Raw genomic sequence first — 27,142 nt, forward strand, 5'->3', positions numbered from 1 at the left:
AACAAATTGCATGTGCAGGACTCCACTACAGTCGAACTTCTCTATAACGAACGAGTAATATAAAGAAAATTCGCTTCATATGTTAGAAAAACACAAGTTTGTTCCCTTTAACTTTTTTATTTGCTGTAGTCAGTTATGTTGATTCGTTATAAAGACGGCTAACGAAGCCGTCTTATCAACCAACTGGGAATTGAGCCCATTTTAATCTGATACAATTAATTTTTAAACAAATTAAGCTTGAAAATATTGACTTTTTTAACTAAAATATTATAATTAAATGATAATTATAATTTAATTAATATATTTTCTTTAAAGTAAAACAACCAAATAAAAATATAATTGAAAATGTTGTCGTAAATATTTAGTTTCGGTGTATATACAAGAATCATTAAATTCTGGCTCAAAATCTAAAGAAAAAACTTGAATCATAATAAACCGCTCATTTAAAATATTATTGATTTTCGAGATAGACATCAATACAATTTTTAATTGAACAATTACTTGGAAGTACGGAAGAAATCAATTAAGTTTTTAATCAAGGATATTTTTAATTTCCAAATAGTACCCAGCAAAATAATTTGGAAGTTCTTCTAAAGACTCAACTTTAAAAGCACTTCCAAATATGTCCTCCCAAAAATGTTCTTTATTGTTTTATTTTAACTCTTTTTGTTTCAAATAGGTTAAAAACAGAGTAAGAAATAATAAAATGGTACAAATTATTTAAATTTTGTTAAAAAAAATCCATTGTGGAAAAATTGCGACGGTCAAACGGCAACCGGTCCAACGTTTCAGACAAGCGTTAGAACCCATTAAAAATCTTAAAATATTACAAAAATTATTTATTTGACAAAATATCACAAAACTGTTTAAAACACATCCATAACACTGTATGCACACCTTGAGAAGTGATGCAAAATCAGTGCAACTGCTGTTGAATGAAATTGGATCAATCAATCACGAAGTTTGAACCAGAAACAACTTTATTTTCTGTGTACATTGTGGATTTTAGTTTTGAAACAAATTTAAATGTTTTACTCGGTTTGCAATAAATATTCAAACTAACGTGTTGCGCATTTGGAACTTCTTGAAGGTCATTTTTATGAGTGTATGGTATAAAGAGATTAGGTCTCTACAAAAATGATGTCCCTTTGGTGATCATTTAGATGGTACCATTTCCACAATATTTATTTTCCATATACACGGCCATTCAGTTCACTGACTCACAGAGAGAAGGTCGCAGTGTTATAGGTTTTTGTTGTTGTTTTTGTTAATTTACCGTTTCTCACCCCCACCAACAACGTAAAATCTACATACGGGAATCACGCAAACTACAACAATCAGCCAAACAGCTCCTCATTATTCATTTTTTTTATTGTTACTGTACTCTGAGCTCTTCTACTGCCCTTCTCACCCTTCTCCGAATTTTAGGTAAAATAAAAAAAGAAAAGTGCAATACAAACTTCCAAAAACCAAATGAGTTATTGAGAGTGAGTGGTGCTTGTTCTTCTTCTTCGTATTCGAGTCATTTCACAAATTTTGGCAATCCCAAAAAGGGACAGCAGAAGCGACAAAACTGACTTACGATCCATTTGGTCGCCAATACCTCTCTCCTCGGCTAATGCAGACAACAAATGATCGTGGGCCAGAGACATTTGACGCCGACGTCAAAAAGCTGAGAGTGTAGATACTTACGGGACATATGCAAGTGATTATTGAATGACTCCAGTGTTACGTTGTAGGGACGTTGACGTTGCGTTCGCAGCGATGCTTGAGTACATTGTTACCGCATGTATGGCTTATGGCCATATGTTTGGCCGAGTGTGAGGCTTTTTTCTGTGACTCGACTGCAACGAATGTGCAAAGCAAAAGCACCAAAAAACAACGCCAATAACAACAACAACAACACAAATGACAACAACAAAATATGCCAAATTATACAAAAACAACAGAAGCAGTAATGAACACCGAAAATAAAGTGAAACACAAACAACAACAACAACACCAGAAGGGAGCAAATTGAGAACACTACGTCGCATAGAAATGCCGCACTGGGAATTTAACGTTCTCTGATTCAATGCGACACATTACACGCTGCAGCACGCCGTTCAGTTCAGTTGGATTTCTTAATTCGATCAGTAAAGGTTCGGTCAGCAGAACACACAAATTTGGATTAATCAGCCAACCGACCAGCTAGCCAGTTAGGCATCCAGCATAGAAGCATTTAGACCGTCGTTTACAAAGCTATAGGGATATACGTTTTAAGAGCTCTATCAAAGCCATCAAAAAGGCCTACAAAAATAAAATAAAAATCGGGACAGTTTTAAACCCGGAAGAGTTAAGTGAAGTAATAACTAATGAATTTACATAGAGAGTGAGAGTCCAAAGTGAAATGAGTAGTATTGGCTTTAAGAATAAAATACCAAAAAATAGAAACTCTCAAGGATTGAATATATGGTTCAAATTACAAGGACAACTAGAAGTTGTCATTGACCCAACAAAATCTACTTCTCCAAGCGAATCAAGTAAGTGCCCATCCTACAATACAAGACCTAAGGCCCTTCAATCCAAATCAAATGACATTGAAGTGTTCAGTGTTCGTTTCTCCAGTGTCTTCGCGTGTGTGAGAAATCAAACTAGTTGGGGAATTTCTAGTGGGGACGATGATTTTTTTCGCGAGTGTCTCTATGCGCAGTGCGTATTCGTGACAGTGTCGTGTTCAAAATTAAAATAAAAATATTACTGGCCTCTATTCAATCTATCATGATGATAGCTTTTGTTGCGGCCCTATGAATAACGAAAAAAAGCTTTATTTCCTTCTCACCCAAAAGGACATTTAAAGAGAAAGAGGGTAAGCTTATCGTTGCGCATTTTTTGTGTTGATTCTTCGTCTCAAGCCTTTTATGCGCCCTTTTCATATGGTGATGGGTATGGACTCTATATCCATGCATCCATACAAGCACAAGGACAGAGTAGTGCGTTTTTATTGTATGCGTGAGTGTGTGTGTGTGTGTGCCTACTGCTGCTCTTGCTGATCGTGTTTAGTTTTTGCTGTTCGTCTGCACTCTTTGTCTTGATTAATACCCTCCAAACCTCGTATGTCCCCCCTTTGTCATCAGCATTGTCATCATCGGTTTCCTACTCTTCGTCTGATTCGTAATTTTTAACTTAATGTTACATACCTACTACATAAGTCTGTGTGTAGACGATTTGCCTGACCGTACTAGTCTGTTCAAGTGTGTATGTGTTTGTGCCTTAGTATGTTGTATAAATGTTGCCTTGCGGAATGTGTGAGGGACAAGTAGATTCTTGCCTTGCGTTGCCTTGCTATTTTAGACTTCGCAAAGTTGCAAACGAGAACGCACGCATTTAACGGAAGATCACAAACGAGTGTTTTGTCGGTCAAGGCAACAGTGAACAAAATCCCCCTCTCTATCTCCCCCCCAATTGGAATTACCCACAAAATTAAAAAAAAAAAACATAAAAAAACTCATATACAGTGTAATCTTCAATCGTTTGAAAGTCGTGAAAATCAGGGGAGGGGGAATTCACCTTCACCCTTATTCCTTTCCACACCCCCTACGGTTTCGTGTTACCATGTAAAAGTGCCAAATTGTAAAACGCAAATTAAAATCACTCAGGATATTAAAAGCTTTACTCGTACCTCGTTTAAAATCTACCTGCATATCGAAATATCGATATAATTTAACATATGCACACGCACACGTCTACATGGAAGCGGCACCCCCACCTACTGATATAGTAGATTGTATATAAATAATAATTTACTCAGGTTTTGTGGTGCTTTGTTTTATTTTCGTTGACATACAAATGTTGGTAAGTACGAAAAATAAAACAATAACATAAACAGAGTTTGCGAAAATATATTTCCATGTTTGCTTCAATTGGATTAGTTAAAATTGTCCAATCATCGAAGTCACTTTCGTTTTCATTGCTACACAACTATAAATTGCATTCAACCACATATTTCTTTGGAACAAACACGCACACACTCGCGCACATGCTTAATAGTTGCTCAATCCTATCGTATCACACCACAAACTTAATGACGAACAATTATTAGCTCGTCTATGAATAAACTACAAATCAACCACAATTATTTACTACACCCAGGCAAACTCTTGTTCTCAAATAAAAAGGAAAATAAACTCCAATATAAGAGTGTGTGAGAGATAGAGAAATACACACACACACACAAACACGCATATTACATATAACAAAAGATCATGGTCACACACTAGAGTGCATAACTATCCCAATCCCCTCCTCTACTGCTAATGCCTTTCATTCACTGCAAATGCATCTCCAACAAATTTGCCATTTTAGTCATCAACATCACATCCGCCAACTCGAGGCAGGAACAGACAGACGATAGGAACGGAGCCACAAACATAGAGAGAGATAGGCCCCACTAGCACCATTCAAGCATTACAATATAAAGCCTCAGCCCCATATGATTTGCGTTGATGGTCAGTCGGTCCGTCTAGCTGAGTGGCTGAGTAGTGTGCCAGTCAGAGAGTAGTAGACAGTGGTTTTCTCTGATTACCCCATTTGCAAAAGCTAAGATGGTCAACAGAGGCGGCAATGAGCACTACACTCCACCAGACAACGGTAAGTGAGCCTGCTGGTCTGTTGTCGTCTGTCGGCTTTCCTGTTGCGCCTTATCTACTGCTGCCTATCCATGAATGCACATTCGTCGCACATATGTAGATAAAATTGTAACCCAGACCGAGAAATGCACAGAGAGACTATGAAACTAGTAACCCAGGTGACGTAATGCCCAACTACTCCACTAACACATTTTTCTACATTCCTCCGAACACAAAAACAACAAAAACTTCCCCACACACATGTGTAGTATGGTGTGTGAATATTTCTTCCATACTCTCTGAGAACTTAAGTAAAAAAAGCAATAATAATAATCACACACACACAGGCACTTCATAGCAGAAGTAGTTCTCTTATGGACCCTAGCAATGCCTAGCTGCATCCCTGCAAACATTTTCTATCGAAAGTGTATCGAAGTAGTTTCGCCACAGAAGATAAAACTTTCATAGGCGATATCATTTTCTTATCGAGTTAGTGTCCCCGTTCGGGAACAAATGTCCCACTACGCGATAGTATTCTCGGAGAATCGAACCAGTGGTTAAAAGAAGTCAAAAAAAGCGATAGCTATTTTTTAAAAAATGGGTCGAAAACCTTTGTAGTTAGTACCCTACATTCTGTCATTATTTATATTCATAATTTATTATGGTTATTTTTATTTATAATATTATAAATAAAAATAAATATTTTTTTAAAAAATAACAACGATGATCGTCCAGACCAAGTATTGAACTCGGAACCTTTCGTTTTCTTGTCAGAGGCTTTCCCAACGCTTGTTGACTGAGGTGTTATTGAAAAATTAGCTATGTCGATTTAATGAGTTTATATTTAGATTTGTAATCGCCGTTAGAGCCGAATTTGTTTCGACAAGGAAACGCCCCACGCGATAGTTGCATTTATTGTTTTTGTATTTCAGATATTACTACCAGAACACTTCCTGGCTATCCGAAATAGTGACATCGTAGCGAAAGACGATAAAACAAACAGCCAAATGTTGGCAGGGATAGTTCTAAACGATGGGACAAACGAGCCAGACACCCGCTCAGACTATCATTTTTTTTTTATTTTGCTACATATCGTAAACTAACAGACTAACCGTATGGGCACAAAGAGAGTCCCAAGCACACATACATGCACAATACTAATAGTGGAAGCGAGTGAGTGTGTGCATAGCGTTGTTGATGATGATAGCTAGCCTGTTGGTATGGATGTCTTCAGTTTCTCGTATTTCTTCTACTGCTTCAATAGAGAAACCTGACTAGAATTGCACTTTTGTATGGTCACATTTTCAAGGTTTTTGCGATAATCTTTTCCGTTGTTTGCTTTTTTTATTACTGCTTATTTTTTTTTTTTTTTGTCTTTGCTCGCACCATCATTTCATTTGACAACAGCAATAACAACTAGAGGAGAAGGCAAAGAGAGAAGATATTCCCTTACATACACTGCTAAACTTCACCATCATCCTATTATTCAGTGTTATTTGATGAAGGGGTTGCCTGTATTGTTGTGAATATCAGCTAAGGGCATTAATATAGCTGTCTACACAAAGAATAACTCCATAATTTTCAGCCAATCAACTTACTCTCGTTATCTTACTAACACTGACGAGGCAGTGTACACATAAGGTTTCATTGATAATGTGATACTTTCTTGCCACTGACAAAGGGTTGTGAATGACGTAAGGTAAGGCGATAGGCACTGGACAATAATTCACATGTGGGGATATCTACCATAATGTTCGAGAATCCTCGATTTTCTATCGAAAATACTTTTTACCTCCAGTGTCATTTGGCGTGAAACTTAATCATAAGTCGCCGGCGATATAGATGGAGTATAGAATTGTAGTAATAACTCGAGATTAGTCAATCCAATGGGGGCATTATTTGAGGAAAAAATCTTTCATAAACTCACAACTTTTCAAAATTCAAAGACATTTTCGAAATCAATAAAATGCAAGCGAAATTTCGCCCAACTCCCGTGGCGATCCTATTGTAATGAAGAAAAATTTTCAAAATAAAAATGTTCTTCACTGTCGGTGCTGAGATAAGAAAACTATTCTTTCAGTATAATTGCTGAAAAAGGTAAAATGAACAAATTTCGATTTCTAAAAACCTTTCGTAGTGCCACCAACACATACATACACACGTTGTGTGATCCAATTATTTTTGAAATAACAAATGAAGTGTAACATTTATCTGTTTTCTGTCCTTTTTGTTTTCAACACAAACGGGCAATTCATAAGCAACGATGGCTAATACTTCAATTCCATAGCCACAAAGAGAGCTTCCGTTAGCCTTGATCTCCAATTAATAGCGATAGCATGTCGTTGCTTTACAAGAGGCTTAGATTCGTAATATGGAACAATAGTTCGACCGTGGATATATACGCAAGCCAGAGTATGTTATGTGTGTGTGTGAGTAAGAATATTTTATTGATGCCATTCAAGGCCATTTCAGCGCGCACACACACACACACGCGCGAGCATCCATCCTCATTAAATCCCGTGAGGGAATATGCAATGCAATAAGGCGTTAATAGCACACTCAAACAAAAAATACACAAAATCAAAATAGGAAGAAGGAGAATGATGCTTGTCGTAGAATGCAATCATCCAAATGTGTATGGCAAAGTCAACACACAAATGATGCATGCGAATGCAATGTATCTGAGTTAGTGCGAGTGTGTTTCTGTGTGTGTTTCTGTGCCATTGTGCATTGGATGGATCAAGCTATTCTCGGAAACTGAAACCAAGGCCAACTGCTGGTTGCTTTGCTAGTTAGTTTCGTCGACGACGACGACTACAGCAACAACTTTTTCAAGTCTAGGCAGGAGGAACATTATAAAGTTCCATGAGTATTCTACTGCACTGCATATCATCGAGAAGTAAGCAACTGACTGCTGCTACTGTTGATGCATGGCATTACTAACAACACACACACACAGTCAACCCAAACAACAAGGATGGACGTGTTTTGTGACTGGAAAATTTCAAATCAACTAAAGACATCTCTTCATACATATTTACTTGTGATGTAAATATCTCCGTTTGTCTGTCTGTCCATCAGTCTGAGGCAGATGCAATGGGCAAACGCCTCCCTGATGCAGGCGAGACGTTCGAGAAACCACTATTCTTGATAATCGTCAATTCATAAGTCTAGATTTAACATTTTCCTAAACGCAGACACACAATCGCCCCAATAGATACTTCGACAACATAGACGGCTACACGTGAGTGTAACTCACGACTTTTGCCAAAGAAAATCTAGAAAAACCCTGGACAAAACCAAAAACGAGTACCTATCGTGGTAGAGGGACATGCAGCGAATAGAATTTTCCATCGAATTCCATTGCAATCGCTTAATTCTTTTGTTTTGTTCTCTCGGCTTTTGTTGTGGTTCCACTTCGGTTTCGGACTGAAGAAGGCGCCTTTGCAGACATTTTGTGTCAGTCAGTCAGTTGGTCATGTGAACCGTTTACAACTTCCACAACAACTGCTGACGACGAATACACCACCAGCACCAGTTCTCCATATATAAATGCAACCTTATACATATGAATGCGAGTGTGCATATTTGTAGACATGAACACGTGTAACTTTACCTCTGGAAGGCGTCAATGGGCTCAAGTTATGAATAAGTGTATAGCATAAACAAATGACCAACGAGTTAATGGGCTGTATTACTGGTTTTACTTTTCAGTTTGAATGGCCTAGTTCCCGAGATGCACAAAATGAGTAGGTGACATGTAATTGTTTCCATGTTCTTTCAATTAAATTTAAGATTAAAGTAAAGCGGAAATTGTGTGCATATTTACAATTTAGCGTTTTGTAATTAATGGGTAATTTTTGCAATTCGCCATAGAACATAGAGCGAATATGCATCATTCACCTTTGGACTTTTCACAAGAAATGCACGTAAATAAGTGTTCGCCTATCGCAATAGTTATGTTTTCTATTTAATAAACTCATTTTATCGAGTTTATCAAATAGAATAGTACGGAACAAAAAGATCGGTCCCTTGTCCTACTTTATACACAACTTAAATCAAAGTATATGCAGATCCACAAATACTTTTTACCCATAAACATAAACTTTTCGATCGATTTCAATACATTTGCGAAGGAACTCCCTTAGACATATATCCCTGTTTTCTATAAACCTTCCGATGTCATGCGATCAAAAATCCAGCGTATACTGCTCAATGTCAAAAATGAAGAAACGATGCACAATCTTAAAAACTCAATTATATTCAATACCAACACCAACCTCCATAATATCTTAAAACTTTACTAGAAGTTAATTAAAGTTTTTTAATTAGAATTTAATTCTTCTAACTTATTTTAGATTTTTATAAAAAAAAAATTAACTCTTACGAATATTAATTAATTGAAGTAAAACACCATTCATACAATATTATTTTTTTTTTTAATAATTGTAAGTAAAACTGTTCTACTAATACTCAAATATTGTTCAATATCGTATATAACTATCAATTTTTATTATATTTACTATGCCAATGCAATATTTCCATAATAATAATGTGATAAGTGAATTTTGGAGTATTTTGTTGCAACAAATGACCTTCGATCAACTTCCTACAACAAGTCATAATAACGTACGAATAGAATCGATGAACGAGATATTGTAGCTCGCAGTGCAGTTTACATTGTCCCTGCCCACAATGCCAACCACCTCGCATTGAAGATCATTAACAGCAATTAAAAACAGAGCAACAACAATATCAGGCATGAAAACACTTTAGAAATGATCAAACGAGCCACAACAATGAGCAAGCAAATGTGTCGATGATGATCATCAGCAGTTGGTGGTGTCCCCCCAACACGACTGCATCGTCTCTTTCCCTACAGAGTTGAAACAGAATTGAATTTGTACACTTCAATGATTGCTTGTTGTTCATATATGCGTATTTGTATATTGTTGTGGTGGGAAGAGGAGAGAGATGATTTGTGGATGTGGATGAGTGTGTGTGTGTGAATACTAAATTCGCTTTGTTTTTGTTTGTCTAATAACCTTGTGAAATGTTATTAAACCCAATAAGTTTCTTAACCTTTTAACTGTGTGATTGTATGGATATGCAAGCAACAAAAAAGCTAATAACAACACTCCCAGCAAATAAATATAGAAATATGCAAGTGCATATGTACACCCTCAAAAAAAATCGCTTCTTTAACATATGTTCCAAACATATTTTGCAGGAAGCACATATATTATTGGATACTGCCGAAACACTAATATGTTTGTTTTATGTGAACATATTAAATGTTTGGAAGCATTTTGAGCCCAAAAATATTATATGCTTGGAAGAATTTGTCCCAAAGACGATTGTGCTCATTGCCTAACATACTCGTAATTTTCACTTTCACGAAATATTTTAGTTCTTGGCTCCTTTTTCTGTAATACAAATAATGTTGAAGAAATTATTCACTTTTATAAATTGTTTAAATTTTACCTTTCGCCTACACGGAAAATCGAACCGAGGACCATACAGTTTGTAAGCCAACACACTATCCACTGGACTACGTAGCTGTTATAGTCACCAGTAGATAATTATCGTTATAAGTTACTTTTATATAGCATAGTTTGCAGCGCCCACGAGCCCATGCAAACATAACATTATTTAACAGAAACAAACATTTGTTTGCCACGTGGAGCAGTGATTAGCATGTCTGCCTTGCATGCAAAGGGTCGTGGGTTCAATCCCTGCTCCGACAATTTTTTTTTTTTTTTAATTTACACATTTATATTTATACTATATTAAATTTTTATAATGAAACTTCGAAATGTGGGTTATTAAAGATTTATAGTCAGTAACAGTGCTTGATATAAACGAAATTGACTGCGTTTTGGATAAAATATTATTTTTTTATTGCAAAAATAACAATTTTGTAACAAAAAACTGTTTTGGTACAAAACTTTGAAATTTGGAAGGAATTCAAAAACTCTAACAAAAGAAGAACGTGGAGTCGAGTATAAACATACATAAATAATTTTATAATATAAACATAAATTTATTTAGGCGTGAACAGTTTTTTACTAGCATTTAACACCATCGCTCTTTTATTTTTCTTTAATAATTCATTTTAAAGAAAATAAACTTTTTAAATTGTTTTAGCCGCAAAACTCGAACTTAATCCCCGCTTTTATATTTGAAGGAGTCCGTCAACTCCTCGTGGACTACCTATTAATAAAGAGGAACTAAACTTTGTTTTTATACATTTTACTGTGTAATTTTTCACTATTTCCTCCTTATTTCATTTTACTGTCCCAACTCTAAAAAGAGTATAGTGCTCTTTCGTTATTTTTATGAATACCCCTGATTTCTTTTAACGAACCAAGAAAAAATTGTGCACATAATGCCAAAAACGATAAACAAAACACATGTCCACACATACATAAAATGCTGTTCTCAAGGCGAAAACATATGCTGTTTGTTTTTCAAATGCATATTCTCTTGGTTCCGAATTTCTATTCTCTTTATTCAAATGAAATAATATTTAGACTTAAGCATATCAAATTTTCGGCCTTATCATAAAACAGTTTTCCGAAACAACATACAAACGGTTTCACAGAAATTGTTCTCTTTTGATTCTTTTGCTGTGTTATATTGATATCTTTCGTCAACTCTCCCGGTTTCCATCTCTATTTCTTTTTCTATACTCTCTCTGTCGCTTTGAATAAAATATCACAACATATGTATGTTTAGTCGAAATTTGTAAATTTATATATGTTTGCATTCACACATATGATTTTTATGAAACATTCATGCCCCAAACATAATATATTCTAATATATTAACATAGATGTCCCAAACATTTAGTGTTAGTTTAGGAACATTATATGTTTGCACTTAAATATATTGTGTTTTAAAATTGTGCCCGAAACACATTTTGTTTATATCGGAACATATGAAAAACATATTTTTCTAACAGTGTATGTATGCAGTCATATAAAGAAGGCGACTAATGGAATAGGCCCAAGTGATACAAGTATTAATAATGCAAACATTCGCACACACACTCTCACACTATTGCTCTTTCTCCTCACCTCCAGAAACACGTATGAAGATAGCGACAAAAATGTTGATGGAGTCTCGATAGAAGAGTAACGAAGAATTTAGATCGCACATTGAGTAAACAACTATGTTTGTTTTTGTTTTCCCTACTCTCTTTAATTGGGGGCGGCAGTATGTTGATCTTAGTATGCTATAAGCAATGGGATCATTATAGGGAAAAACGTACTAAACAACTCCACATGTACTCTATCTCTCACACTACCTTACAAACCATAAAGGTGAATGTTATTAGAATGATTTTACATAGAACACATACGCAAACTGCCACCTAGGACAATGAACCAACCAATGTTTCAAAAAATAACGATAAGATTATGTACCTAATATGTATATGTGCTTACATTCTGGCGAAGAAACGTTTCTACTCCTCATGCTCCACTCCGCTTAATTTTTACGTTCTATGTTTATTTTCGTTGTTTAGCATTTTTTTAGACATTCGGGCAATCCACGGAAGGAAGTAAATCGAATTTGCGATAAAAACAAACCACACTTCACTCACATAAATGACAATACGATGACGCGTGTGGAATGGTGGGCGGCAGAGGGCGGCGAATGGGTATCGTAGATGTTCGCCGTGCAATATTTTTGTTTTAATTTACACATGCATTGCGAACAACAAACATACACACGGACTCGCGCATACGTATGTATGCGTGTGCGCTTTTCGTCGTTTAAACATATTCAAATACTACGAAGAACCCACATTTGTATGTAGTACTAAGCGCATGAGTAAGAGAGTTTACGATGGTGATGATGTGTTATCATTGCGAAATAATGCAGAGTCGTTCGTTCGGGTTCAATGACACCTCGACCGCGGCACATGATCGGGAATAACCTCATGCGAAATGATTTTTTTTCCTGTGGGATTCATATACACACACTCAACGGCACAAACTAAGCACCAAAATACAACTTCACTTTTTTCGACATAGACAATTTGATATATTAGATGCATTGCCCTCTGGACAAGAATTTTCCTTCTTTCTTCGCATGTAGCTGTAATTGCTATTCATTTCTTTCCTTTGATTTTACTAATTTGTATAATTTTGCATATTTTTTTTAACGCACACTTCTAAAACTTTTTCACCAAACGCACACTTTACATTCGCTTTACACTCTACGAAAAATAGATCCGATCCCGCTAACGGTTTAAAGAAAACTAAAGGACCGTACATTTTTCTATCGCTTCTATGTGCTTTGCCTTCATGCGCCAACTAAAATAGTTTTTCACCACACACTCAAACTATGAGAGAAACATTGCGTTCATAGCTAATGTTGCCGTGGCCGCTGCAGCCACTGAGGCCAGCTACATGCTCACCAAGTGGCGGGTCTAGCCTAGAAGAGATTCGTGGTGACTAGCTCAAATAGTTGTCGATGGTTATGATGCCAAAAACCATACGAATCAACAGTTCGCAATAGAAACCAAAAGCTCGAAACTATGGAGAAAAGCTTTTTCTAGACCCATACCTAGACGGCGAGCGAAACTCAACCATATCAAACAACTACAACTATTATCTATAGTTGAATGGGCATACGTGACGCTGGCACTCAGCAACAAAGATCGTTTACACATCATTGCCAAACCCACTGGCTTAGATGAAAACAATCTGATTCTGTGCTTACCCATAGGAAGCGAAAAGAAAGAGTTTGAAGAGTCATTGTGTTTAGGAATGGAACCCTGTGGACAATGCTCTGTCCTCAATAGTTTATTTCTTTGGACTATAGAAATATTGCTAAATTTTAGGGCTTCTTATTTAGAGTTTCCACCATGTATCCAAAGAAACAGAAACGAGTTTGAAATGAATTTCTTAGAAGACACAATTTTTTCTGGCTTGCCTACCATTAAATTATTTTATTAGACTTGCTGTACTAGTAACCAAACATTGCTTGGCTAGCGAGATGCTTTTGGGAGAGGTGAAGAAGAATTCTACAAGTGAGAGAGACACCTACCCACACTTACACTGCTTGCCTCATTTGTACAAACGAAAAAGAGGTCATTGTGAAATCTCTAATTCTCCATCTAACACAATCGAAGCTCTCTCTCTCTCTCTCTGGTTCTCTTGTAGACATGTATTTGGCTCCGATTAGACAAATGGCTCAGTGTTAGTGGGACCGTATTTTATTTTATATTTCTTGTAGAAGGGGGCGCCACAAGAAGAGAACAAACAATATAGCTATCGCACTATTTAAAAACTGGGGTAAACGACCGAAAGTCCGACAAATGATGACTAGGTTAAGGTGAAGGTCATACTCTAGCCGGCTGGCTGGTTGAGAGCTTCAGAGAAACAGACCCCAACACACTCAAACACTCTCATGCAATATCCATTGAGACTCAACGATTGTTAGAGTGAGAATGTCTGCACTTTCTGGTGTTCGGTATGATGTGTTTGCCGGTGTCGGGTGAAGTTAGCAGCGTTAGACACACGACTAGCACTTTCAGCATGGAGGGGTCGAAATTTCGTTTCTTTGCCAGACGAGCCCAAACATCTTGAGGATGATTCTGTTTTACTATTTTTCTTTTGTTTGTTGTTCGAAATTGTACAGCACAAGTAGCTATAGGCTTTCGTAGATTTATATCTGCCATCAGAAGCAGACATTGGCGGTGATCGTTGGGTTACTCTAACGCCAGCTTTGTTTGAGACAGTGTGTACATGCTGGTGGTGATCATGATGCCACGCTGAGTATGTCTACGATTGTTTGTGTCTGTCTATTGTATATTTTTTTCCAATTTGGCAGACGAGTTGTTTTTGTTAGTAGAGACCTTGAACTTGAAAAAACGATGTGTATTCAGCGTATAGGTAGTTTTTTGTTTTGCTTTGTTTTTGCACTTAGATTTTTAGTATTTTCGCTCACAAATACCCATGCAGATAGTAATTATTATTTGTATCTTGTTTGGTGTGAGTACTGTGTTGTGGGAATTGGTCATTACCTTAAGAATTGCTGAAAATAGACTGCGATCCACAGCATGCATCTACTCAGTGATGGAGTCGTAAGGGGATTATATGTCCCTCCCATATTAGTATCATTGATTTCCCATATTCTTACCACTGATTTATTTTTCTTTAGTCTATTCTCATAAAAAGGAAAAGGGTTGAATATTTGCATAAAGTAGAATTTAATAATCTAATTTTGAATTCAATACCAATACGCGGAGCAACCATAATGCAATGCTTAGTTAGCCCGTCTTGCTCTGTTAGAGGCGAAAGCTAGTTTACGTTCATATTCACAAAATTTCGCCTTTGCAAAACTTATTTTAGGTGGTGTCCAATTCAAGTTTCTGACCACTCAAACAAAAGGTAATCTAATTTCATATTTCAATTAAAATGTTTCCTTCAACATAGAAAAGGACCTTCTTGGCATTCCGATGGATGTTTCAGCATTGGTAAATGCAAATGTATAACACATATCAAGTGTCCCAAATTCTATAACAAAACATAAGGAGTGATGGGGTGGAAGCATGTTTTCAAAATCGACCATTCACATATTTTCACAACCACGTGGTATGCGATATAGTCGTACAGTTCATTGTAGTCTTCCTACTAAATACTTTCACTTTTCCTGTCAACATTCACTCATAGATATAACGAACTATGCAAATGCATTTCGATTTGTTGGTTGGCTATGTCTGGTCTCCTCGGACAAGCCAAGCATCATCGTAAGCCTTTTTGTCTATGGTGGCGCCAAGCACCTAGCCAACGATGAAAGTTCATATGCTCGTATGCTCCATTCCAGCTAGCCGGCACACACGTTACCACACAGCTACCATATCCACCCACCACCCAATAACAACAAACTCGCAATCTACGTGCCTTCTACGTTAGAATGTTGCAAGTTGTGGCATCTATTTCTGAGCTCTTTTGGTCGTTTCTAGTTGTTGCTCCTCATAGCCATCATTTGAATAGAATGTAAAAATGCATGAATGAATGAAAACAGCTGCATACACACTTACACACACATCTATGACCATGCACTTACGCTTACACAAATGCAAAACTAACAACGAACCTGTAGCAGTAGACGTGGTGACTAGTCGCCGACGAAATGAATGAATGGCTTGACTGGATGGTTGGATGTTTGGCTAGGTTGCGTTGTAAGTTGAGGAGATGATGACGACCACGACGACGACAACGATGACTACACATCGGTAGATGGTAGTTTTTGTAGAGTAGCTGCTGGTGGTTTTTCTACTACTGGCTGCCTAATGCCGAACATGTGTACACAAATCTATGCAATTGTACTGAAAGGGTTGGGGGAAAATGGGACCAATCTAGCAGCACTAGTGAGGAGGCCAAAGTCAATGTGTGTAATGTTGTTGTTGCTTAATGCTGCTGTGGCTGGTCTATGGTACAATGTACATCGACTTGTACGTGTACATGGTATGTCTCTAGGTATATATTTCTAACTACTTTACATTTGCTGCTAGCTGGCTTCTGCGTTGTTTTTATGGCTAGTCTAGCAGAGGCAGAAGCAACAAGTGTTTGCATTTTCTATTACGTCTGGTGTGTGTTTGGTGTTTCTTTTTTGTTTTCCTGCATTGTCGTCGTAGGGGCTTTCCTGACCTTGTCGAATACGATTAGAGTTGTGGGTTACATAAGACTACACTGGTCTTCAGTATTACGAAATTGGTTTTACTATGAAATTCTGTGCAGGTGACACATATCATAAACCTCAACTGATGAATTTGATGCTTTTGAGTAACAAAAGTATTACTCAACCTTCTTCAAAATTAATAAATCAAAATATGAAATTTTATTTTGATTCAGAATCCGGACCGGACCAGCTTAGGCCTTCTCCCACTTCTGAAATATTACACTGTATATGCATTGCATAATTTGTTTGGGATTGAACCCATGATCATCGCCATATAATTTAATTGAACTTAAGTAAAAGGTAAAAGACGATGGTTTTGTTTAGAATGACCGTTGATTTAGCAATATTATTTTTACTAAACCAATTTATTACATTTTCAACTATTCCATTGAGATCCATTTCAAATATTCTAATGACATAAACTGTATGTCAATAATAACACACTAATACCATTCAATTTCACTATTCTCAAATTTTCTTAAACCATATTCCATAATGATTTGCCTTGGATAAACAAGTAGTTCACATCCCCTTGCTACGACCATGCTCTCATGCAATGGAGGAATAAACATTTCTAGTGTGAGAATATGCGTGCGTGGTGTTTAATATTAAATATACACAACTAAAATGTAACCTTGAAAATAGCAAAATAAAAAATATAAAAGTAATGTAGAAAGCTGAGAAAGCAAAACCCACAAAGAACTTTATGGATGGAACTCTCTCAAATAGTAATTCTAATTTTGCTCTCCATGCCTCACATACTAGGTGGCACTCTACGAAGAGAGAATATAAAAAATAGCATTCTGATAATTTTAACTATGGACGAGGCATAATATTTTGCTTAAATGAATATTTAAATTCCAATCGTGTCAGCCAAGGGGTTTGAAAGGGGATCGATCAAATACTGTTTTGTACCATCTCCTTAAAATGTCCATTTGGGATTGGATAGAATACAATGCTCTCACTCTTTACCTCTCCCATCATCACTCAGTTAACTCTAAACATTCAAGTCACAAATTCGACAATAAAACAAAAATACGAGGAATGAGTATATTATTCCCGAAAAAAACAGTTTTTGGGATATTTTAAGAGTGTGTGGCAAAAGCTTGAGTGTGTGAGTGTGACTACTGGACAAATCTCTTGCTTGCGAAATCGCAACAGCAATAAAAACAACTTTCAAACATGAATGCAAACTGCTGTTTGGATCTCTAATATATATATTTTTGGGTATGTACATACCTACTCACCAACATATATGGATAGGAGAGGAAAGCACAACAAAAGGCCAATTGCGTTTTGCCAGCCACAGAAATTCTCAGCTCATATACACGTATACTCCCGCAAAGAAACTCCTGTTGGAATATGATGGTTCTTTGTAGGTATGTTTTTTCACTGAGCATTCTAAATCAATAGTAGATGCTTTTGTTGTTGGTGGTGATGGTGTTGTCGTTGTCGTTGTATGCGACGACGATTATTGTTGCTGCTCTTTGTGTGAAATTGGGCGCAGTTCGTGTGGTTCAAGTGAATGTTTTGGATAGTTTTCTCAGCAGTTGCTTAATGCGCTTTTTTAACGCTGCTAGTCAAGACAGTTGCGCATATTCAAAGATCTAAATCGGTTCATCGGTCGGTCGGTCGGTCGTTCGCTCCAACAATAAAAAACTTTTCTGAAGAAATACTAAAATATTTCGCGAATAAATAAAAACTCCAATATTTTCAATTTCCTACACCTAAAGTGATAAAACCTATACAAAAACAATTTAAAGAAAAGTTATTAAAGTTGTGATAATAAAACAATTATTAAAAAACTCAAAGAACAAACACTCAATTTATATCAGATAAAAATAAAAGCAAGAAGGATTATAAAACGCATTACATTGAAAAAGACAGAGATTCATTGTAATTGTCAAACGCCTATCCCGGTGGCGTAATGCAAAGCGCTGGCTCTGAATCACACAGTGAATACTAACACATAATTTGTTATATGAACTATAAACTACAAAAAAAAGAACTACTAAACATATGCACACTCTCCGCAGTGCAGGTATAACACCTACAACACAGAAAATACTGCCGCACTACAATGTGAATTATGTGTTGCCAACACTATCATCTATTGTACCAACAACAAAAGGTGAGATAGTGGACGACTGAGAAAGACCTTGAAAATACCATTTCACTTTCGTTCTACACTCGTAGTCGACGATGCCCTCACATCGGTCGCCGATTAGATAAACCTTGCACTCACAAAACACAAACTAATGAACAAGTCACCACATCCCCCTTACCACTTACTCTATTAACCCAGCGACAATAGTTTCGTTTGCACTGACTGTGTTGCTGCTTTTGTTTCTTTAATTTTTTTCCCCGAACGAAGCACTGGCATGCACTATGTTCCTTCACCGCTTATAATGCCAACAACCAGAATTTGCTCTATGGCACTTAGATATGTGCGTGTGTGTTTGATTGTTCGTTCTAAGTTTGTTTGTATTCCTGAATATTTTGCACAATAAAAAAGAACAAACATTCATCCATAGTGAATAATAGATTGATTTAAATTCGTGAGAATGTGTGAGTGATCGCCCGAGTTTAGCATGGAAATGCCGCTGTTTCAGTTTCTGCAAAGTAAATACGACACAGCACGATCTGCATGCTAGAATTGTGCATATGTGTGTCTCTCACTCTCTCGCCTTCAAATTCCCCTACATATGACATGAAGAATCAAACACATTTCTAGATACAGCAAAAGCTCTATCGCTCTTATTTTGTGCATGACGATTAGAAGGACCGAGTAAACGATGAAGATGTAGTAGAGATTTTGATGATGTCTCTCAGCTAGACGAAGGAGGACGGAGAGTGAAAGTTAAATTGTTTTTGTTCTTGGTTCTCATATATATGGCAATACATTTGGAAGAGCCTAGGAACCGTTTGATTTAAACAGAGTGATGTGTATGTTAAGAGGGGATAGAGGTAGCTATGGAGTGTAAGGAGCCTGCATCGTAGGCTATACTGCTGCCTTCTCTATTGAAATAAAAATAAAACCTTGACCATGAAACAAACGGGAATGATTCAATGGGTTTATTAACACTGCTCAGATATTTGTTGTTTACTCGCATGGCACAATAAATGCAAGAGCATTCATTCCAGTTTTATTCTTAAAAGTGGTGATTAAAAAAGAATTTAGTTTAGATATGACCATTTTTAGTTGTTCTCTTTGTTTTTGTTGTTTGAAATATACATATATAGATATTTCATATTATTCGTTCAACTTATTTGCAAAAAATATACTAACGATATTATTAATCTAATGGAAATGTAGTTTGAAATTTAGAAACTTAACTACAATTTTCAATTCTATAAAAGCTACACAACTGTACTTTTTATAAAACTTGGCTCCTACATCTTACTACCTAAACAATTTGCTTCTAAATGATCAATTTCAACAAAAGGGTCAATCTCAACACATTTGCAAACATAGGGTGACATAAATTATTGTGATAAAAGTAGACTATAGCTGCACTCTCTGATAAGGGAAATGTTTGTTCTTGATTATTCTCGATTGTTTTGCGATATTTAGTAACTAAAAGAATATGAAATGAACTGAGTAAATTATAATAACTAATATTATTCATGATAGTTTTTTCTTAAAGTATGATTAATTTTTAAAATAAAAATTATTTGCAAACACTTTCTGCGAATATGGGTAACCGAGATATTCATTGGCCATGGTTATGAAAATTGAAATAATGAAAGGAGCCACCGTAGTGCAAGGGTTAGCATAGACGTCTTATATACAAAGGGTTATGGGTCCAATCCCAGTTTCGGACGAACAACAGTGGTTATTTAATAGTTCTCAATAATGTTGGTAACATATCTGAATATTTTAAAGCTTTACTAAGTGTCACTGACCTAAACATAGAAACGGGCAGCACTCATTGAACAAAGAGAAGTTTACCAACTTTAGTTTCACAATGGAGCATACATTAACTGATCTTGACTAATCTTAAAAAGTCGATATATAATTGCGATGCCAAATTAAAATAATTAAAACTTAAACATATCTCAGTTGGTTATGATGTAAAAAATTGGAAAAATATAAAAAAAGGAAAAACTATAATTATCTCAAAATGTCGAAATTATATTAAAACTCATGTTTTCTTATTATCTTGTTCTCATTGCAGTTTTATATTTAAGTTATCAGTGCCAATTGTTGGCCACTCCAGAAAAAATTAAATTTTAATCCAAACCCATGAATACGCATACGGATAAAGAGGAATAGTTTATATAAAATCGAAAGAAAGGGGACATTTACAAGAAATCAAGAGAACAACTCTTCACAAAAAACCCAAATTCACATCAAAAATATCACAACAGCAGACACCATGGATGAAACGCAACATTTCTGTCTGCGTTGGAATAACTACCAAAGTAGCATAACTTCAGCTTTTGAAAATTTGAGAGATGACGAAGATTTTGTTGATGTCACATTAGCCTGTGAAGGTCGCAGTATCAAGGCCCATCGTGTGGTCCTATCGGCATGCAGTCCCTATTTCAGAGACCTATTAAAGGTAAGTCAATAACAACCTCGAGTTTACCGAATCAATCCCCTCAGTTTTTAATCTCCCCGTTTCTTATATGAAGGACATTTTTCCGTAAACCTCTAATTCTGTCCATCAAAGTTGTTAGTCGTTATGAAATTTGCCTTGGGTCGTTTCAATCAGCGTAACCTCATATTAGCCGCATTTGCGTGCTAAAGTTGTTAGCAAAAGAATGCAGATAGAATAAACCCTCCCCGCATCTGGGAAAGCAATGGAGCAAGAATGTAAAACTGTAAAATGCTGCCTAAATGTCATTCATTACACGCTATAAGGGGACGGACGACAAACCATATAGCCGCAAAGTACACAAAGTGTGGTAACAGCTACCATTCTCTATTCTAATGATGTCTGTGTTATGGCAATCACCAACTGGAATCATTCTATGCAGCACTAGGTCGTCAGCTAAAAACCAAACTGGAACTCCTGTTACACTTTGTGCATTAGTGTTTTCTGCCAACTTATGCCATCATGTGCATTATTAAGTCTTGCAGGGTCCATAGAATGCCAAATAACTAACAAATAAATCCTGAAGACACACAAACCGCTCGTAAAGGCGAAGTCGACGTGACTTCCTGCACAAAAGTAACTTAGTAAATAAATTAAGCTACTAAATACACCCTTTCACTTGCCTTGCCGAATATTTGCAATATTAAGCGGAATTCTGTTATCCACTCCCATGACCCACCTCTATAGCAGCAGGCAGGAACTTGGTATCAACTGACGGAGCTTACCCCCGTATATTCGTCGTACGATACTTGTTTTTTGTTTGGGCTTTCGTTAAATATTATATCCATTTTATTAATTAGACTGATATTAAAGTTTTCAGCTGGTTTGGCTATTACACTTAGCAGCCGCAAATACCTGCACGAAAAACCAACACAAATCTCCGGTTACGACGTTGGTATTTTGTGTCTAATATGCAATGCCACCATTTCACCACCCGGTCTCCCTTTTGGGACAATAACAATAGGGATGGCAACGTATGTATTTTGCATGGGCCTGAAGAGTCTGAAATATCGGGCTGCCTGAAATATCGCGCAAAATACAATGATCATGACGCATACTGGAATGAAATTTAAACACATTTTAATGACCAATACCGATTTTTCCAACGAATGGAGATAGTAAGAAATTTGGAATGGACAGTGCCGATGTGTCATATATTACAGTCGTTGTATGTGACAAGCGATGTAACGATTGGCTCTAATCTTTTTCTTTTTATGGTTTTTCGTTCTACTAAAATTTTCCAAGTTTTATGTACGTTTGGTTCCAAATACCTTTGAATTCTCAAATTATCGGACTGAATAGATAGATTTTGTACCTCAGAATTTGGAGGAAAATGAAATACTACATGAATAACTAGATAATAGTATATTTAATTTTTGTCACATATTTAAGTTAATTTTAGACTTAAAAGAGGCAAATTAAATCAACTCTTATTGATGTTGGTGCAAATTTCCCAAAAAAAAAAAAACTTTACTGAACGAGTAAAAAATTTAGGGTATTTTATTTTTTTCAAAATATGTACATTTTATTCGTTTCTTTTTTTTTTTTTTTTGATCCAATAACGCAACGCCCTCTTTACGCGAGACCTTCGTATTTTTTGTGGAAATTGTGTCATATAACCAGGCAGTCAAAGAGGGATGCACCGTCAAAGAACGCGAGTATTGGAAATTGCCTCAAAAATATTTTTTTTTTTGACAAGAAAACACCATTAGTGATCATTTTTATTTCCATTAAACATACATTTTGTTATAATTCTCTGGAAAGGACAAGATACCTTGCCTTTAAGTTATTTCTAGAAATGAAATAACTTTGCAAAATCCCATACATTCAATTTCCATTGCAACCATGTCATCTCTACCAGTAGATTGACTTTAGCAATGTCCTTAGCTATACAAATGGCGTAATGCATTGCAAGTCAGGCGATATTTTAGAAACTACTAAGGCAAACTATTTTAGAAAGTTGTTCCTTTTGCCATTGCTTACGGAAAGAAAAGAAAATAACCTGCGAGCATAGACAACTAAATGAGCTATCAACTACATGGGAAGAGAAACATTGTAACAAATCAAATGCACTCACAAACACCGACACACCCATTCATCAAAAGAAAAGTTAAATAATGTCATCAGCATTCAGGCTAATAAAAAGGGGAACACACCACGTTGTGTCCCCTTCAAACTCAAATACTACTATTCATTAAAATAATCCGCCCTTCCCCCAACTTCTTGGGATGATCAATATCATGAAGATTTCTTGGCACAATATCTTCGATTTTCATGCAATCTAGAAATAATGAAGAGGGCAACTCACATTTGGCCACTCAATTGCCCTTCCACCCCCCAAGTAAAACTTATAGCCTACCTGATTGCCCTTAAAATGCGTTGTCGTCAAACAACAACTGAAAAATTGGAACTTTATTCGCAAAAAAATAAGCGATAGCAACAACAACAGCAAGAAAGCTAGAAAAATTAAGAAACTTGGACGATTGCATTGTTCAAACATCGAAATGGGCCTACTTATGCAAAATTTATTTAGCAAATGAAAAAAAAAACGTGAACGTTGCTAACAACAAAACAAAAAAACGCTTAAAAAACATTATATTCGACTCGTACTTAGTAATGTCACGACATTTTGCATACTTTCTTTGAAGTGCATAAATACCAGGAGGCAGCAGCAGAAGCAGCAGCAACAACAACAATGTCACAACAAAAGAATACAGCATTTAATTTGCTAAATAGCAAAAATAATACAATGCAAAACAGCAAACTGTAAGAAAGGCAAGAGGAGAAATCGACGAAGAAGACGCAAAAAAGCTGGGCAATGAACAACAGCAGCAACGACATCGACGACACACAATTGAACAGGGCCAACAAACAACCGTGCCGTAGTTTATTCGAGTCGATTTGGCTTTTAACAAATGCAACCAAACTGACAACAAACCGAAGCAACAACAACAACGACGAGAATCTCAACGGCAGCAGCAGCACATCAACTACAACACAAAAACGACATAACAGAACAAAAAACCTACTCTGAGATATAATAAAAACATGCCGAAGCAAAAAAATTAATTTAACATTATCAAAATATAATCAACTACAAAAAAAATGGAGCCCCAAAAAAACTAAGAAACACTAAAAACAGAAAACTATAACAAAAACAGCAAGTGCTTTGTAAGAAGAAAAAATAACGACACACAAACATAAAGGGATGGGGGGAATGATAGCAGAGAGAGGTTGGGAGGGGATATTCAAATTAAAATGGCACAGAACTTTGTTGGCACTTCCACACACACATAAACACAGCCACTGAGTGACACCAAGTAAGGATACATGTGTAGAGCGTTGTATTCTGTTGTCTTGCTCCACTGTGGATACCACCAACATCCACTAACTTACAATGGTGGACAGACAAAAAGTCATCATGACAAATGGAAAAGCACACAACTTAGCAACACTCCAAAGACGCCATTCAGCCAATACATCCTTGACGAGGGGAAGCAAAGCATCAAATTGTTAAAAGTGTATGGACACTAAACCTTTTGCAGCACTCCAACCATTGGGCCCACTTTTTGGAGAGCTCACATAAAGGCGCCTTTGCATCAATAATTAATTAACTGCAGAGTAGCACTATAATTTTAATTAGCTTTTAGCTGCAGCCAGTCCTGGCCTGGGTTGCTTACAAAGATTTGCAAGTGGTCAAAAAGCTCAAGTGTCTACCTGGCGGCCACTTGTAATGCTAATTATCTGAACGAACGAATGCAGATGCATTTGAAGCACCTTAACATAGTGGCCAAAACGAACAATAGCAGCCACCTAAGACATCGAATGATCCTATCTTTTTTTTTTAAACAATGCTCCCATTTGAGAAATTAAAATACAAAAAAGACCGATTGAGTGCTTCATAAATGAGGCCATTACAAGCCTCTCTAGCTATGTACTTGCTAAGTACTCAATGGCCCCAGCTTTTGTGCTCTTTATCTTAATAAAGCTGCAATATCCATGCAATGTTACAGTCTCTTCGCACTTACACACTCACGCATAGATACAGTTGTAAAGCTATTCCTCGTTGTGTATTACTTACATTCTGTTTGCTTTTTGTTTTTTTTTGCACAAATCGTATAAAACATTTTAGGAGGGCTTTTAGTTTTTGCGAGACCTAAACAAGACTTGTGTCGATCAGTTGACCTCATTTCTGAAAGAGAATAAGAAGAAGAAGACACCAGCGAATGACAATAACGAAATATCGCTCTGCCTCTGCCGATCTGTAACGACAGCAAACTGTTGTAAAGATTGCTACGAAAACAGCAACAACAAAGAATTAGCACGACGAACACGACGATGATCGTGTTGTAAAAGAAATGATCAATGGCCATGTATGCTGATGTATACAACGTAAATGTTTATTTTTACATGTGTGTACGTGTGGACAACCAGAATGGGCTGGTGATAAAGTTTTGCGGAGAGTCGTACAAAAATATCTCGTCTGACGCATGACCTAATTTCTTTGATGAACGATCGAACGATGCATTGTTACATATGTGCCACACTCTTAGTACCTTTGTATGTGTATGTGCACTAAGTGCGTATGTGTGTATCTCTATGTCTATAACATTTTCCGAGGGATGTTGTGGGGAACATATCTAGTACATGTTTTTCCACATTTCGTTTGCTGATCTGCATGTGTGCGCGCGTGTGTGTATGTTTTTTTGCAAGTGCATTTCAAGATAAATTTATTTTGTCCCCCATATATGCAACACTGGCAGATTCATAACCCTGAGATTTGTTCAATAACTTTGTCTGCAAGAAAAACAACTCTAATTTTAGGTTGTTCCAGATTTTCTTTTTGTATTGCAAATGGAAAAAATGCCGGGGAAAAAATGGCTTCTGATCTCAAATTTAAAAAAAAAAATGTAGCAATAAACAATTAATATACATACATACCTTAGACATTTCTTATTACTACAAAATGACCAATGTATTGTGATGATGCAAACTCCATGTATGATTTGATTTTTATGTTATCCGGCAACATTTGGATATCCTTCATTTTGATTAATTTGACTTAAACTGTATCTTTTGTAGATTCTGACCCATATGCAGTATTCTATTGTTCCACCAATGATTCGTATTTCATTAAAAATTAAAACCCTATTGAAATGTTTCTTCTCTCATTTTTTTTTTTTTTTTTGTTTTCAAACAGAGCACACCCTGCAAACATCCAGTGATTCTATTGCAGGATGTAAATTTCCACGATTTACATTCATTGGTCGAATTCATATATCATGGCGAAGTTAATGTACATCAAAAGTCACTGCAATCGTTTCTCAAAACAGCCGAAGTTTTACGGGTCTCTGGACTAACACAGCAACAGGCCGAAGAAACACATAGTGTAAGTACTGTCCCCCGAAATCGAACAATGACATGTGCTTGAACTTCCTTCTTCATATCTTCTCTAATAGCAATTAGCTCAAATACAGAATCTGGCAAATTCGGCCCGAACACCACTGAATCCGCTACACACACCAATACACGATGAGTCGCCTTTGTACCAGCGAAATGCGGTATCGCCACCACCACCATTACCGCCCACACAAATACCGTTTTTCAAACGTAATATGGGCATGTTGAGACGTGATCACAATAATTCCACATCATCTGCGGAAGATCCCACCAACACATTGAAGAGAATGCGTGGCCCCGACAATGGTTTGCCCCCCAGCAATAATAACAGTCCCGATATTGTCCACCCACGTAGTACATCGCCGCAACTTACGCCAACGGATTTCTCAACAATGAAACACAATAACAACAACTCACCAACGCCAAAGGATGAAAAACGTAAGTACCATAGGTGCAAAACGATAGTAGTACCATCCTGACTTTTTGTGTTTTTTTCGTATAGGTAATGGTTCAAATCCCTCTGGAAATGGTAGTGGCAATGGTAATGGCAACGGCAACGCAAATGCAAATGGTAATGGAAACGGTATTACATCGGGAGAAAAATTAGGCAGTCTTACACCCTCTCCACTGGCCCGTAGGGCTGAAGATGTCAAATCGGAACCCATGGAATTGGTATGCAGTAATAATAATGAGGAACATAGTAATGATTCGCACGGCGACAATGAACAGTTGCGTGTGGGTAGTGTCGATTGCGGCAAAGGCTCAATGAGGTATGTCCCTTTGCAAAGGCTTTGCTAAGGTCTTTCTTAATCTCGACATTTTTTTCTCACTCTGTAG

The 27,142-nt window shown here is 36.6% G+C and overlaps 1 protein-coding gene across 1 annotated transcript in view; it reads left to right on the forward strand.

Annotated features, from left to right (window-relative positions):
* The first annotated feature begins 2,199 nt into the window (after positions 1 to 2,199).
* br (broad-complex core protein) overlaps positions 2,200 to 27,142 on the forward strand; it is a 39,885-nt gene continuing 14,942 nt past the window's right edge. Inside the window, exons 1-5 of the mRNA XM_075298489.1 lie at positions 2,200 to 2,522; positions 20,483 to 20,869; positions 26,106 to 26,294; positions 26,365 to 26,743; positions 26,808 to 27,075. Coding sequence (XP_075154604.1) covers positions 20,684 to 20,869; positions 26,106 to 26,294; positions 26,365 to 26,743; positions 26,808 to 27,075 — 1,022 coding nt within the window. The 5' untranslated portion in view covers positions 2,200 to 2,522; positions 20,483 to 20,683. The remainder of the gene's footprint in view (positions 2,523 to 20,482; positions 20,870 to 26,105; positions 26,295 to 26,364; positions 26,744 to 26,807; positions 27,076 to 27,142) is intronic.

Source organism: Haematobia irritans, chromosome 3, assembly GCF_050003625.1.
Source record: "Haematobia irritans isolate KBUSLIRL chromosome 3, ASM5000362v1, whole genome shotgun sequence".
Classification (NCBI taxonomy): Eukaryota; Metazoa; Arthropoda; class Insecta; order Diptera; family Muscidae; genus Haematobia; species Haematobia irritans.